Here is a 15,988-nt window from a genome sequence, read left to right as displayed (position 1 = left end):
TGGCACCTGCATGGTCATGGGGCGGGTTGACACCTGTATGGACACTGGGAGGGGGGAAATAGGTTGTTGGCACCTGTATGGTCATTGGGGGGATGGGGTAGTTGGCACCTGTATGGTCATTGGGGGGATGGGGTAGTTGGCACCTGCATGGGTGTTGCAGAAGTGGGTAATCTGTGCAGGGGGAGGGATTGGGGGGGAAGAGGGATGGTTACCTGCAAGGGCGGAAGGGGAGGGGTACCGGAGCGCCCATTGGTGGAGCCGGGGAATCCTGGCGGGGGCGGGAGAGAGGGGCTGGTACCGGAGCGGCCATTGGTGGAGTCTGGGAATCCTGGCGGTGGGGGAGAGAGGGGCTGGTACCGGAGCGCGGATTGGTGGAGCCGGGGAATCCTGTCGGGGGGGGGGGAGAGAGGGGCTGGTACCGGAGCGCGGATTGGTGGAGCCGGGGAATCCTGTCGGGGGGAGGGGAGAGAGGGGCTGGTACCGGAGCGCCCATTGGTGGAGCCGGTTAATCCTGGTGGGGAGAGAGGGGCTGGTACCGGACCGCGGATTGGTGGAGCCGGGGAATCCTGTCGGGGGGAGGGGAGAGAGGGGCTGGTACCGGAGCGCCCATTGGTGGAGTCTGGGAATCCTGGCGGGGGGGGGGGGAGAGGGGCTGGTACCGGAGCGCGAATTGGTGGAGCCGGGGAATCCTGGCGGGGCGGGGGGGGGGAGAGGGGCTGGTACCGGAGCGCGGATTGGTGGAGCCGGGGAATCCTGGCGGGGGGGGGAGAGAGGGGCTGGTACCGGAGCGCGGATTGGTGGAGCCGGGGAATCCTGGCGGGGCGGGGCGGGGCGGGGGGGGGGAGAGGGGCTGGTACCGGAGCGCGGATTGGTGGAGCCGGGGAATCCTGGCGGCGGGGGGAGAGAGGGGCTGGTACCGGAGCGCGGATTGGTGGAGCCGGGGAAGCCTGTCGAGGGGCGGAGAGAGGGGCTGGTAGCGGAGCGCGGATTGGTGGAGCCGGGGAAGCCTGGCCATGGGTCCTGACGCTAACGGAAGTGGGCGGGGTTCTGATCTGTGGCGGTCACTTCAACTGGGGCGTGACGTGTGGGGTTCAGACCCGCCCTTTCAATTCCGGACGGGAACGGACGCGCTTCCGGCGTCGCTGTTGCCTGGTGACGGTTGGGGCGGCTGCCGTTACGGGCGGAGGCCGAGCGCTCATGCGGGCGACCCCGGGACAGCAGGTCGGGGCCCGCGGCGCTGGCAGGGTAGGTCAGACGCGGGGAAGCGGGAGGTCGGTAGGGAGTCAGTGCCGGGGAAGGACCATGGGCACGTCGGTATTTGCCTCCCTAGGCCTGAGCGGAAAGCCCGTTGGTACCACTGCTTTACCTCGGGTTGGCGGTCACTGATGTCAGCAGTTGTTTAGGATGGATGAGGTTGTACCTGATTTCTCTGCAGTTTTTCTAAGGACGTCGTTCTGGGATCTTGCCTGGGAGCTGTGGGCACTACTGTAATAAAGGGATGGGTAAAGTTAAGATACTTTGGGAGCCTTAATTACACTTCTGTGTTGTCAAATGTTTAAATTTAGCCTTAATTCTGAATTTTCTGGGTATTTTTAGAAGTATAGCATTCTTGTACTCTTTTTAAACCTCTACATTACTGATATGTACTCTTATTCTTCACTACACTTCTAGAATTTTTTCAGATGAAAATTCCCTTAGGTTCTAAACCAGTTTGAAAATATTTTTGACAAGCGTTAGGGGACAGGGACCAAAATATCTGACAAAAATGCTGAGGTTTCTTAGCACCAGAATTAACTTCTTCCCCTTACATCCATGCCAGAAGTGGGCATGATACTGCAGACACACTCAAGTAATCCTATTGAATTTATTAGGGCTACTCACATGCATTGGCGTTTGCAGGACCAAAGGAGTCGCTGTCTCTTGGCTAGTGCAAAACTGAGCTGATTAGTGCTTTAAAGTTAATAAGAAACCTGCTGGCCTCTATTCTGTTTCAGGGAAATGAGTGACAGGAAAGCAGCAGAAAAAGCTGTAGCTCAGAAAGGTTCCAAACCAGCTTCACTGGTGAAGAAATCAGGAACTGCATCTAGAAAACCAGGTAGAGTTGTGGTGAGGGAATCCTGGTTCTGTGTCTGTTGTTGTTGTCTTTCAGCCTGCTGCATCATCATCAGTTTGGGAGTTCCAGGTAGGGAGTGTCATTTCTTTCCATTTAGGTACAGTGCTACCCCATGCAGCAGATGTGGCCAACAATGGAACAGTCGTCATGACCTGTGGTGGATGTGCTTTGTTTTCCTGCATGCCAGAAGACAGCAAAGATTTATTATATAGGAATTGTAACTTGGTAGCCATGCTGGTGGAGAAGATATATGATCTGGAATCACCAGTATCAATGCTGCATACCAACTGAGATGGCAAAGACTTATTGGACAACAAGATTTGGGAATTGTTTCCACCAATTCTACTGGATAAGGCTTGGTGAAGAAGGAACATAAAAGTGTAGAAACTAAAGGTGATGACTGGCAATTTGCAGACAACAGAGGAAAGAGAAACAGAAGGTATTCAACTCTTTTAGCAGTATTGAATTGAAATACTCAATGAGGCAACTAAAGAAGAAATAGAACAAAGTTACAGGGGGTAGCTGCTTGCTTCTTACTGGCAAGGATGTCCAAGAGATTTTTAACTGTTCTAAAATGACAGCTATCATCAGTGATTCCATATTAAGGAGAATGAACAGAGAATTCACTAAGATGATGTGTAGCTTCCCTGGAACAAAGACATGAAATATAACTGTAAAATTGGATGGGGATCTGAAGTTGGTTGACAAGTCTCCTGGTGATGATACACATTGGAATACATGGTGGACAGCATCACATGGAAGTAAAAAGATTATTGAAAACTTCAGAGATGTGAGCCTTTGGTACTTTTATGGCCCCCGTTACTGTAGTATCTGAGCACCTCACAGTCATTAATGCATTTATCCTTATAACACTCCTGGGAGGTAAAGAAATGCTTTTATCCCCATTTCACAGGTGGGGAACTGAGCAGTTAAGTGATGTGCCCGAGGTCACACAGGATATCGTTGGTCTAGCAGGGATTTGAATACACATCTCCTAAGCTAGTGCTGTGACCTCTGGACCAAAGACTCATTTCTCTTGGACGTGATATGACTTCCATTCCCATAAATGAGGGACAGCAGAAGGCAGAAATTAGTGGAGGTGCACCATTATCTATGTGGGTGATATGAAACTGAAGGCTTCAGTTGTGGGGAACGTTGGGTCACATTCCAGTGGGAGAAGGGTCTGAACAAATAGGACCACCAGCAACACAGAAGTAGGTGCGCTAATCTCTGTTGAAGACCAGTTGGAGCAGGTAGCAGTGTGTTAAACTAGGAATTCCGTGAGAAGATGCTAAGAAGGCAGCTGCACTACAAATGCTTAAATATATCACTCAAGCTCAAGGTATTGTGAATATATTGAGATGAGGTGGGAAAAAATGTGAAGGGGGGGGCGAAATTCAGTTGCTTTTATACAAATGCTAGGAGTCTGGATAATAAGGAAGAAAAATTGTAGTTTAAAACTCTCATAGATTTTTAAGGCTAAAAAGAACCACTGTGATCATCTAGTCTGACCTGCATAACACAGGCCATAGGACTTCATTGAAATACTTCCTTATTGAACAAGAGTATATCTTTATAGAAAAATAGTCAATTTGACTTTAAAATTGTGATTGTGATTGATGGAGAATCTACCAGAACCCTTGGTAAGAAGTTCCAGTAGTTAATTACCTTCACTGTTTTTAAAAAAGTGTGCTTTATTTCTAGTCTGAATTTGTCTACCTTCCACTTCGTCTTTGAATCTTGCTATACCTTAGTCTACTAGACTGATGAGCTCATTATCAAATTTTTGTTCTCCATGTAGATACTTACAGACTGTGATCATGTCACTCCTTAACCTTCTCTTTTGTTAAGCTAAATAAATTGAGCTCCTGATACCTATAACTATAAAATGAGTTTTCCAAACTTCTTATCAATCTCCTGGCTCTTCTTTGAACCCTCTCCAGTTTATCAACTTCTTGAAACAATTATGGATATCAGAACTAGACACAACATTCCAGTTGTGATTGCACCAGTCCCAAATACAATGGTAATATAGACTCTCTACTCAAGTTTTCCCTGGGAATTCAAGCATTGCAGTAGTCCTTTTGGCCACAGCTGTATGCTGGAAGTTCATGTACAGCTGATTGTCCATCCTCACCCCCAAATCCTTTTTAGAGTTACTGATTCCCGGATAGAGTCCCCCATTCTGTAAGAATGGTCTACATTCTTTTTATAACTTTACATTTGATTGTTTTGAAACATATATTGTTTTCCTGTGCCCAGTTCACCAAGCAATACAGATCCCTCTCTATTAGTGACCTATCCCCTTCATCATTTAACACTAAATAACGTAACCTGGTATAATGAGCACTACCATACTTCATTTTTCTTTTTGTCATTTTTTTCTCAAAATGGCTTGAACATAAGAATGTCCATAGAGCAGGGTTATTCAAACAGGGGACGCTGTTTGTGTAGGAAAAGCCCCTGGCTGGCTGGGCCCGTTTGTTTACCTGCCCCGTCTGCAGGTCCGGCCAATCGCAGCTCCCAGTGGGCGCGGTTTGCTGCTCCGGGCCAACGGGAGCTGCTGGAAGTGGTGCAGGCCGAGGGACATACTGGGAGCTTCTGTAATATGCACAAGGGGGCTCAATTAAGCTCAGCAATGAGATTGCACAGGCAACCTTAATTCATTTATGCCCTACCTTTAGAGCATTTGACTTCACAACTTTAATGTTCTTTTAGCATAGTATATGGGGTGTCTTTTTGTGAGTGTAATTATATATGCACTGTGCTAAGTGTTTTATATTATAGAAGGCAGGTTGAAGAAGTGAACTTTTGCACTTCTTCAACCTGGTGGTGAGGCTTGTGGTAGTTTTTATTTCCTATGGAAGTTTGTTTAGCAGTCTTGGACCAGCTCCAGCCTCTTGCACAGGTGAGTTTATCTGTGCTGTAGACAGTTCCATTGTGCCGAAGGAGTGGATCTGTTGACTGGTGTCCCTAGCCTCTGTTTGTCAGAAGCTGGGAATGGGCAGGTGGCAGGGGATGGATCACTTGATGATTCCCTGTTCTGTTCATTCCCTCTGAAGCACCTGGCATTGGCCACTATCGGAAGACAGGATACTGGGCTAGATGGACCTTTTGGTCTATTCTAGTATGTCTGTTCTTACAACTGCTGTCCTCAACCTGGAGCTTTAGGCATTCTTCTAGGTATCCTTGGGTCAAACTATTGAAGGTAAGTTCTGAGACCTTAAACTTCATTTATTGTTCTATGGGAAGATAGCATATTGAGCGAAAGACAGGTTTGATGTGCTCACGATAGCCTGTGTTGCTGTGATAGGCATCTTCATTCTGTACTAGTTGAAGTTTCCTGAGGGCTTACATCTTCATTTTCAGGTGGATCACATTGCTGTAGGCCAGCTGCAAAATAACTGAAATTTGTACAGCTGAGCCCAGATCATCATCTTCCAGGATGGGACACTATCCTCTGGTCAAACATAGTGATAGAACATGTTACCTTCTAAATGTTAGAGAGAGCAGGAGGACCCAGAGGCAGATTGTGTAAATGGGCTTCTTTATTGCGGTATTTGTTCCCCTCTACTCAGTTGTTGAGTAAGCACTGAATTAGTTACAGCACGCTCCTTTTTATTTAAGTTAATATGTAGATATCTACATTTACTACAACACTCCCCAAACCCTCACTGAGTAACAGAAATGCCCATATAATGAATATGAGTAGCTATATACTGAATATAATTATTCCTGCCCCTGATTACTGTTTACAGCATTAACATATTATACAGATAACTTTTACTTTGAAAATACATTTCTTTAAGGAAATTTGTAGCTGCAATTATTGTGATCAGCAGTTTGCAGGGGAGGGAGGAAGGGGCCATGACTCCGAGCTCGTTTGTGTAGCTGGGAAAGGAAGGGAGCGGGAGATAACACCAAAAAAGTATTCTTTTAGATCCCCATATTCCTTATGCAGCTGTGAGCTTATCAACTCTTAACAAGCAGAAGGGAACTTTATGGCAGGATGACACTTTATCAAGCAAAGAAATAGTGCATGCCTGTGCCTACTCCCTGATACCATGCCAGTGCATTGTCAGTTTCCCAGGTTTCTACTTAACCCTTACATATCCCAGCACTCCCCCACTCTCTTCAAACAAGGGCCCAGGCGCCCCTCCTTCCTGCACACTGGATGGCAGGGCACTTGGGCTGGAGGCCCTGGCTCCAGTTAGCCTGATACCTTGGTCCACCAGTCATGCTACAGGGAGAGAGAGAAGGCAGGTCATAAAAAGGGTAAGCTGCTGAGTTTACAAGTATGGTTTTCAGGGAGATCCTAGGACACCACATAATTTTAAGCACCTCATGAATGCAATTAATATGAATAACATCCCTACAACATGAGTAATATGACCAGGAAGTGAATGAGTGTCCGTTAGGCCTGTCCAAATGGCACAGGTTATATCAGTCTAAGTACAATCAGCAGGCAGTTCCGTAGCTAGTTGGGTGGAAGGTATTCTTTCCTCAAAGGGCCTGGGCTTCCAAGACCTGAGTCCAGCATCCGGTCCACCACCAGAAACACTGCTTCTCCTCCTTTAACATGGTTAAAATCCTGTAACACCATTTTGGAGTGTATATTTTAAATGTGTCCAGTTGTTGGCAGTTGCAGTGAGCTGCCCCTGCAGTGTTCATGTGTTCTTGTCCATATCATGAGTCTATTGAATATTTACAGAGAGAAACGGGGTATTGTCCAAACCAGCTCAGCCACTTGATACAGAATTGGGTAATGCACTGGTTCAGTTGTCCACAGCAATGAGTTTTGTAGATCCATTTATGCACCAAAGTCCCGATGGCAGCATGTAGATGTGTGTAATTGTGCCAGATGTTGGTGCACTTGTATTCTCAAGTGTTATATTCCAGAATTGTGCACACTCCCAGCAGCACACTCCATACCCCATATATATTACATTTAATTGTCCACGCCTGGCACAGGCCATTGGGTCTGCTTCTTTATGGCCGTTGGGGAGGGGCATATTTAAAATATTTTATTTTTTTGGACAAACACTTAACTGAATAATTGTCCATTTTACACCATTTTATTCTCCCTGTCTATCCGCCAGTGGTCCTTCCTTTCTTATTATTCCCATAGGGCTCAGGGGGACCACCTTAGTTGCTATCTTATTCCAAGGGACCACTGCAACTATTACCCAGGTGCTAGCCCCCTAGTTCCGCATTTTGCATTCCTATACACACCTTTTCCCCCAGATTCTATACACCCAACCCTGTGGTTCCTACTGCCCATAGATCCCTTTTGCAGTGACAATTCCATGTGTATTCCTTCACCCACTAATTAAATGGTTGCTTCAACCCTTCTGTGTATGTGCTGCAGTTGGGGTGTACCCGGTCCACCCACCATTCTTTGGGGTGTATCACCCATCCATGTAATGGACTGAAAGGACACATTGACGAGCTCTGGTTGCACCTGCTACCACAGTGGCTTCCACATGCTTATCCATAAGGAATTATTTCCAGCTCCAGGCTGCGGCCAGCTTAAATCAGGATCCTTCCAGCATGGCATCTATATTAGCTGTAGGATTACATTCTGCAAAGTGGTTAAATTGTCATATTTCCAGCTTTCCAGGGGAGACTTTATGCCCAGTCTGGTTCGTACATAACTGCAAGCTTAGGGATTGCCCACTATGGAGGTACCATTATGATTACACATGGTAACACCACACCCCAACTGTGGAACCCCAAGAGACCAGAGAGTTATATGTTTTTGGGGCCCTCTGTGACAAAGCACATGTCCAGATGACTGTGCTTCCCACTGTCATTCATTATGCTGTATTTTAAGGAATGCCATGCAATATATACACTGCTGTATATCAGAGCTTAGTGTCAGAAAGGAATTCAGGAGCACTCCTAAACTGTAGTCTGAAGTGTCCAGCTATAGTTGTGTATCTTCAACCAATGGATACTGCACATTGATTGCAGGCTCTTCAAAGAGCTTTTTTCTGTCAGTCAGCATAATCTCTGTCTTGCCTGGGTTCAGCTTCTACCAGATGCTCTTGTCCAAGCAGTGGGCTAGCTTAGTGCCAGCGATGATATTGTATGTGTTGAAGCTTGGTAGAGGAGTCTGTTATCTACATATTGTGGACACTTGAGTCAATGCCATCTCACCAGTTTTCCCAGTAGCAGTATGCAGATGTTGAATAGGACCTAAGAGACAATTGATAATTTTGGGACTTCACAAATGACGGGTCTGAGACAATGTTCCCTTTAATTTTTTCCATCCATGTGCGGAATGAATTTTATGTGCAGCACCAATATCAAGGAAATGTGCAGATGTGCGTCACTAGTATTAAAAAAAAAAACCTAGATATAATATATATTTTTTAAAAGTTCAGAGGTATGGAAAAAGAAAGAGAGAATATTAAAACAAGGGTTAATTAACAAGGTGCACTGCTTAAGATGTTTGTTTAATATGAAATCAAATAAAAAGAAAATTAACACTGCCCTTGGAGTACATGTATTTTATAATCCTTTCTAACAACTCAAGCTAGTAAACACACCAGACTGTGGCATACTGAAAACAGCTTGTCAACGTTTCTTTCCCCACTCTGAACTTATGGGTACAAATGTGGGGACCTGCATGGACACTTCTAAGCCTAATTACTAGCTTAGATCTGGTATACATTGCCACCACCCAGAAGTCCAGTGTCTGGGGCACTCTCTGTTCCCCCAAAACTTCGTCCCTTCCCTGGGTTGCATTGAGGGACTTCACCAATTCCCTGGTGAACACAGATCCAAACCCCTTGGATCTTAAAACAAGGAGATATTTACCATCCCCCTCCTTTCCCCCACCAGTCCCTGGTGAGTCCAGATCCAATCCCCTTGGATCTTAACACAAGGAAAAAATCAATCAGGTTCTTAAAAAGAAAGCTTTTAATTAAAGAAAGAAAAGGTAAAAATTATCTCTATAAAATCAGGATGGAAAATGCTTTACAGGGTAATCGGATTCCTATAGACCAGAGGGGGCCCCCCCCAGCCTTAGGTTCAAAGTTACAGCAAACAGAGAAAAAATCCTTCCAGCAAAAAGAAACATTTACAAATTGAGAAAACAAACATAAGACTAACATGCCTTGCCTGGCTAATTACTTACAAGTTTGAAACCTGAGAGACTGATTCAGAAAGATTTGGAGAGCCTGGATTGATGTCCCATCCCTCTCAGTCCCGAGAGCGAACGAACAAAAAAAAAAAAAAGACGAACAGACTTCCGTCCACCAAGATTTGAAAGTATCTTGTCCCCCTATTGGTCCTCTGGTCAGGTGTCAGCCAAGTTTACTGAGCTTCTTAACCCTTTACAGGTAAAAGAGACATTAACCTTTAACTATCTGTTTATGACACACCTCCCAAATCTCAGACAGTGTGGAACGACACTGGCGGTGATTTCTTCCTAGAACTTTAGAATAAACAGATTTATAAAACACATGCACCTTTATATATACTACTAATTATGTAAAACTACAAGATTTTTCACATTTCAAGTACAATTTTTAACCAGTTGATTCTGGGAAACTTTCATGGGAGAGTGCATCAGCTACTTTGTTAGAAGCTCCTGAAATGTGTTGAATTTCAAAATCAAAATCTTGGAGAGCTAAACTCCATCGAAGAAGTTTTGTTGTTTCCCTTGGCAGTATGAAGCCACTTTAGCGCAGCATGGTCGGTTTGTAGCTGGAAACACCGTCCCCAAACGTATGGGCGTAGCTTTTCCAGGGCATACACAATGGCGTAGCATTCTTTTTCACTGATTGACCAGTGACTTTCCCTCTCAGACAGTTTCTTGCTGAGAAACACGACAGGATGGAAGTTTTGATCCGGTCCTTCCTGCATTAAAACTGCTCCTACACCATGCTCAGAAGCATCTGTGGTTACTAGGAATGGTTTGTCAAAGTCTGGGGCCCTTAGCACAGGGTCAGACATGAGTGTTGCCTTAAGCTGGGTAAAGGCCTTTTGACACTCATCGTCCACTTAACTGCATTGGGCTGGGTCTTTTTGGTCAGGTCTGTTAGTGGGGCAGCGATTTGGCTGCAGTATGGTACAAATTGCCTGTAATATCCGGCCAAGCCTAAGAAGGATTGGACCTGTTTCTTTGACTTTGGGACAGGCCACTTTTGGATAGCATCCACCTTGGCCTGTAGGGGGTTTATGTTCCTTGACCCACCTGGTGTCCAAGGTAAGTCACTCTGTTTTGGCCTATTTTATATTTTTTAGCCTTAACAGTTAGTCCTGCCTGCCTGATGCGCTCAAATACTTTTTCCAGGTGTTCTGCCCATGAATCAGAAAAAATGGCCACATCATCGAGGTAGGCAACTGCGTATTCTCCCAATCCTGCTAGGAAACCATCTACAAGTGTTTGGAAGGTGGCAGGTGCATTTCGCAGCCCGAAAGGAAGCATATTAAATCCATGCAGGGGTGTATGAGTGATGAAGGCTGACTTTTCTTTGGCGGTTTCATCGAGCGGTACTTGCCTGTACCCCTTGGTTAAGTCTATTGTAGAGATGAACTGGGCCTGTCCCAATTTTTCCAATAGCTCATCGGTGCGTGGCATTGGATAGTTGTCGGGACGAGTTACAGCATTTAGCTGACAGTAGTCCACGCAAAAGCGTATTTCCCCATCTGGTTTGGGTACTAGAACCACTGGAGATGCCCATGCACTGTTAGGGGGCGGATTATACCCATCTGTAGCATGCTTTGGATCTCCCGTTCTATAGCAGCTTGGGCATGAGGAGACACCCGGTAGGGTGGGGTTCTAATTGGGTGAGCATTACCTGTGTCAATGGAGTGGTATGCCCGTTCAGTCCGTCCTGGGGTGGCTGAGAACACTGGAGTAAAGGTAGTGCACAGCTCCTTGATCTGCTGTCGCTGCGTACGTTCCAGGGTTGTGGAGAGGGTCACCTCTTCCATGCCACCGTCACTTTTTCCGTCGTAGTAGACACCTTCAGGCCACTCAGCGTCATCTCCTCCCTGGGCTGTAAACTAACAAACCTTTAAGTCTCTGAAATAAAAGGGCTTTAGAGAATTAACATGGTACACTTTAGGCTTTAGGGTTGAGGTGGGAAATGCTATGAGATAGTTAACAGCTCCCAGGCGCTCTTGGACCATGAATGGCCCTTCCCATGACACTTCCATCTTATGGGCCTGTTGCGCCTTCAAGTCCATAACCTGGTCTCCTACCTTGAAGGAACGTTCTCTGGTATGTTTATCATACCAGGCCTTACGCTCTTCCTGAGCATCTTTTAGGTTTTCTTTAGCAAGGGCTGAAGAGTTTCGGAGGGTGCTTTGTAGGTTGCTTACAAAGTCCAGAATGTTAGTTCCTGGAGAAGGCATAAACCCCTCCCATTGTTGCTTCACCAACTGTAATGGCCCCTTAACCTCGTGGCCATACACAAGTTCAAATGGTGAAAACTCTAAACTGGGATGTGGTACAGCCCTGTAGGCAAAAAGCAACTGCTGCAACACTAGGTCCCAATCATTGGAGTGTTCATTTATGAATTTACGTATCATGGCCCCCAAAGTTCCATTAAACCTCTCCACCAGGCCATTGGTTTGATGGTGGTCAGGGGTAGCAACCAAGTGATTCACCCCATGAGCTTCCCACAGATTTTTCATGGTTCCTGCCAGGAAATTAGTTCCCGAATCTGTAAGGATGTCGGAGGGCCAACCTACCCTGGCAAAAATGTCTGCTAAGGCCTGGCACACAGTTTTAACCCTGATGTTGCTTAGAGCTACTGCTTCTGGCCATCGGGTAGCAAAGTCCATGAAAGTCAGTATGTACTGCTTTCCTCTGGGTGTCTTTTTTGGGAAAGGACCCAGAATATCCACAGCTACTCACTGAAATGGGACCTCAATTATGAGGAGTGGCTGGAGAGGGGCTATGATCTGGTCTTGGGGCTTTCCCACTTGTTGGCACACCTCACAAGCCCGGACATAATTAGCAACGTCCTTGTCCATTCCCTCCTAGTGGAAAGACTTCCCCAACCGGTCCTTGGTTCTATTCACCCCAGAATGGCCACTGGGATGATCGTGAGCTAAGCTCAAGAGCTTTACCCGGTACTTAGTTGGAACTACCAACTGTCTTTGAGGACGCCAGTCTTCCTGGTGTCCACCAGAAAGAGTCTCCTTGTATAAGAGTCCTTGTTCTACAACAAACCGAGATTGGTTAGAAGAGCTGAGAGGTGATGGGGTGCTCCGTGCTGCTGCCCAAGCTTTCTGAAGGCTGTCATCTGCTTCCTGCTCAGCCTGGAACTGTTCCCTTGAGGCCAGAGACATCAGTTCCTCCTTAGACTGTGGACTTGGGCTTGATCCCTCTGGAAGCGATGTAGGTGATGGGGTGGTTTCCGTTGATTGTGAACCGCTTTCCGCTGGTGCACTATGTGATATTTCAGGCTCTGGCTGAGCCTCTTGGGTAGGGTTGTCTGCTGCTTCTGCCAGTCCAGGCCTGCTGGTGCCCTCTGGTATTGGAGTTGTAGATGGGTTTGCAAGCGCTGGCGTCAGTGCTGGCAACGGTTCTGGTGCTGGTTGCTTTTCCAGTTCCGGTTCTGGGACTGAATGCACTATGGCTGTTGCAGTCGTTGGCAGGGGATTCGGTTCCACCACCTCTGTCTGGGTCTCTGGTAACACAGATGGGGGCCCTTGTGGACAGCTCAGGAACAGGGATGGGTGTGGAAGCTTGCCTGGCTTGGCTGCGTGTGACCATTCCCACCCTCTTGGCCAGCTTCACCTGGTTAGCCAAGTCTTCCCCCAGTAGCATGGGGATGGGATAGTTGTCATAGACTGCAAAAGTCCACATTCCTGACCAGCCCTTGTACTGGACAGGCAATTCAGCTGTAGGCAAGTTTAAAGCTTTTGACATGAATGGGTGAATTGTCACTTGGGCCTCTGGGTTGATGAATTTGGGGTTCACTAAGTATTGGTGGATAGCTGACACTTGTGCCCCGGTGTGTCTCCATGCGATAACCTTCTTTCCGCCCACTCTCAAGGTTTACTTTCGCACCGAGGGTATTTGAGAGGCATCTGGGTCTGGAGATCTTTGATGTGATGGCGATGTAATGAACTGTACTCGGTTGGGGTTCTTGGGGCAGTTGGCCTCTATATGTCCCAGTTCATTACATTTAAAACATCGCCCAGCTGACTGGTCACCGGGCCGAGGTGGGTTGCTGGAGACTGGTGAGGTGGGACAATAGGGTGTCTGGGGCTTTCCTTGGGTTGTAGTTGGGGTCTTGGGTTGCCCTCGGTGATAGGGTTTATTTTTGGTTTGCCCCTTCTGATATTCGCTCCCCTTGCTAGTAGTTTTTTTCTTTTCTGCCACTTCCATCCATCTGGCTCCAATGTCCCCCACCTCAGTTACAGTTTTGGGCTTCCCATCTAGGATGTACCTTTCTGTTTCCTCAGGAACGCCCTCTAAGAACTGCTCCATTTGCATTAGGAAGGCCAGCTCTTCCAGAGATTTAGCATTTGCTCCTGATATCCAGGCATTATAATTCTTTCCAATGTGGTAGGCGTATCAGGTAAATGACACATCTGGTTTCCACCTTAGGGCTCTGAACCGCCAGCGGGCATGCTCAGGTGTTAGCCCGATTCTGATTCTGGCCTTGGTTTGAAAAAGATCATAATCGTTCATGTGTTCCTTAGGCATTTCAGCCGCCACCTCTACTAAGGGTCCACTGAGCTGTGACCTCAGCTCTATCATGTACTGGTCTGCAGAGATGTTGTACCCAAGGCAGGCCCTTTCAAAATTTTCTAAGAAGGCCTCAGTATCATCACCTGCCTTGTAGGTGGGGAATTTTCTGGGATGGGGAACTACCTGGAGAAGGTTTGTTAGAGTTGGCCGGTACATCCGGCCTAGCCTTTGCTAAGTCCAGTTCATGCTTTCTCTCTCTTTCCCTTTCTTTTTGTTTCATCTCCATAGCTCTCCTGTGATCAACCTCTTTGGCTTTCTCTTCTGCGTCCAGCCTAGTCATTTCTAGTTTAACTGTTTCACTGGTACTCATTTTCCTGCTTTCTTATGCTGGCCACACTCCCCTGCAGTTCACTGACTGGGTTGCACTCAGCTCAGGGCTGCTTGGTTAACAGAGATTTTGTAACTAGCTGTACCCCAGAGGTAGAAAGAAAGAAAACAATTCAGCTTGTAAATTCCCTTTTGCTGGCTGCTTGCTCACAGCTTGAAGCCTCCTCTTAACAAAGACCCTTGTTAAAAAACTTAACACCTCTGCCCTGAGGCTGCTTTCCAAGCAGCTAGAAAGGAGAGAAAAAATATCCCACTGGCTTTTGGTTCCTAAAAAAAATCCCAAACCGCTGCTTACCATGTCAAGGTTTCTTTCCCCACTCTGAACTTATAGGTACAAATTTGGGGACCTGCATGGACACTTCTAAGCCTAATTACTAGCTTGGATCTGGTATACACTGCCACCACCCAGAATTCCAGTGTCTGGGGCACTCTCTGTTCCCCCAAAACTTCGTCCCTTCCCTGGGTTGCGTTGAGGGACTTCACCAATTCCCTGGTGAACACAGATCCAAACCCCTTGGATCTTAAAACAAGGAGATATTTACCATCCCCCTCCTTTCCCCCACCAATCCCTGGTGAGTCCAGATCCAATCCCCTTGGATCTTAACACAAGGAAAAAATCAATCAGGTTCTTAAAAAGAAAGCTTTTAATTAAAGAAAGAAAAGGTAAAAATTCTCTGTAAAATCAGGATGGAAAATGCTTTACAGGGTAATCAGATTCCTATAGACCAGAGGGGCCCCCCCTAGCCTTAGGTTCAAAGTTACAGCAAACAGAGGTAAAATCCTTCCAGCAAAAAGAAACATTTACAAATTGAGAAAACAAACATAAGACTAACATGCCGTGCCTGGCTAATTACTTACAAGTTTGAAACATGAGAGACTGATTCAGAAAGATTTGGAGAGACTGGATTGATGTCCCGTCCCTCTTAGTCCCAAGAGCGAACGACCAAAAAAAATAAAAGACAAACAAAGACTTCCGTCCACCAAGATTTGAATAGAGGGACAAGATACTTTCGTCCTCTGGTCAGGTGTCAGCCAGGTTTACTGAGCTTCTTAACCCTTTACAGATAAGAGACATTAACCCTTAACTATCTGTTTATGACAGAGCTATATAAATAAAACAAAGTCATGGCCATTACGTGAAAGCATAAAAAATATGCACCAGAGGCTCAATTCAATAACCTAATCCTATCATAGACCACTACATCTTCAGAGAAAGCTGCTCTCGAAAAATGAAGCATCTGTCAAAACGCTAGCATGCTACGGACATTTGCGGTTCACAAAACTATCCCTCTTGCATGCATATTTGCACACATAGCTCAGCTTTAAGATGCTAAACAAATCTATGAGTCAACTGGAAATAGTGATGCTCTCCTTGCAAATATTAATACAATATTTTCTGATATTGGAAAGGAGAGTAAAAGGCATTCATTCAGGCTTATACAATTTCTGTGGGATGTCAACTCTTAAGCTGATTAATACTTCACACACATAGAACAGTAAAAATAACTAATAAAGCAACACAGACAGCAAACAAACCCATAAACAAATAAGTGACAACACTGAAAATATGACGGGAAGTAAAACATCAAGTGGTTGGTGATGGGTATTTTAAATGAGTGTTTAGGACTCATGCTGTGTTAGTGCAACAGAACCCTGTAGAAACAGGCAAAGTTAAAGTTCTCCTGGTTTCATATTGTGAGTGTGACCAACTCAAAAACTCAGAGTAGGCTCATTAAGTTTTTGTAAGTCCCTTAAGTAAACAGATCACATTAACACATGGTTTCGGAGCTTGCAAATAAAGTCTTCATCCTACAAAACACTTAGCA

At 46.0% G+C, this 15,988-nt stretch overlaps 1 protein-coding gene across 3 annotated transcripts in view; it reads left to right on the top strand.

The window, feature by feature from the left end:
• The first annotated feature begins 1,094 nt into the window (after nucleotides 1–1,094).
• Nucleotides 1,095–15,988, top strand: part of IQANK1 (IQ motif and ankyrin repeat containing 1) — a 184,822-nt gene continuing 169,928 nt past the window's right edge. The window contains exons 1-2 of one of the 3 annotated variants that reach the window (XM_050939360.1): nucleotides 1,095–1,245; nucleotides 1,995–2,095. In XM_050939360.1, the coding sequence (XP_050795317.1) occupies nucleotides 1,999–2,095 (97 nt within the window). In that variant the 5' untranslated portion in view covers nucleotides 1,095–1,245; nucleotides 1,995–1,998. The remainder of the gene's footprint in view (nucleotides 1,246–1,994; nucleotides 2,096–15,988) is intronic. The other 2 variants (XM_050939359.1, XM_050939358.1) reach the window with 2 other exon arrangements.

The sequence above is a fragment of the Gopherus flavomarginatus genome, chromosome 2, assembly GCF_025201925.1.
Source record: "Gopherus flavomarginatus isolate rGopFla2 chromosome 2, rGopFla2.mat.asm, whole genome shotgun sequence".
NCBI lineage: Eukaryota > Metazoa > Chordata > Testudines > Testudinidae > Gopherus > Gopherus flavomarginatus.
Note: the sequence above shows the minus strand (reverse complement) of the source record. Positions and strands in the feature narration are given on the sequence as shown.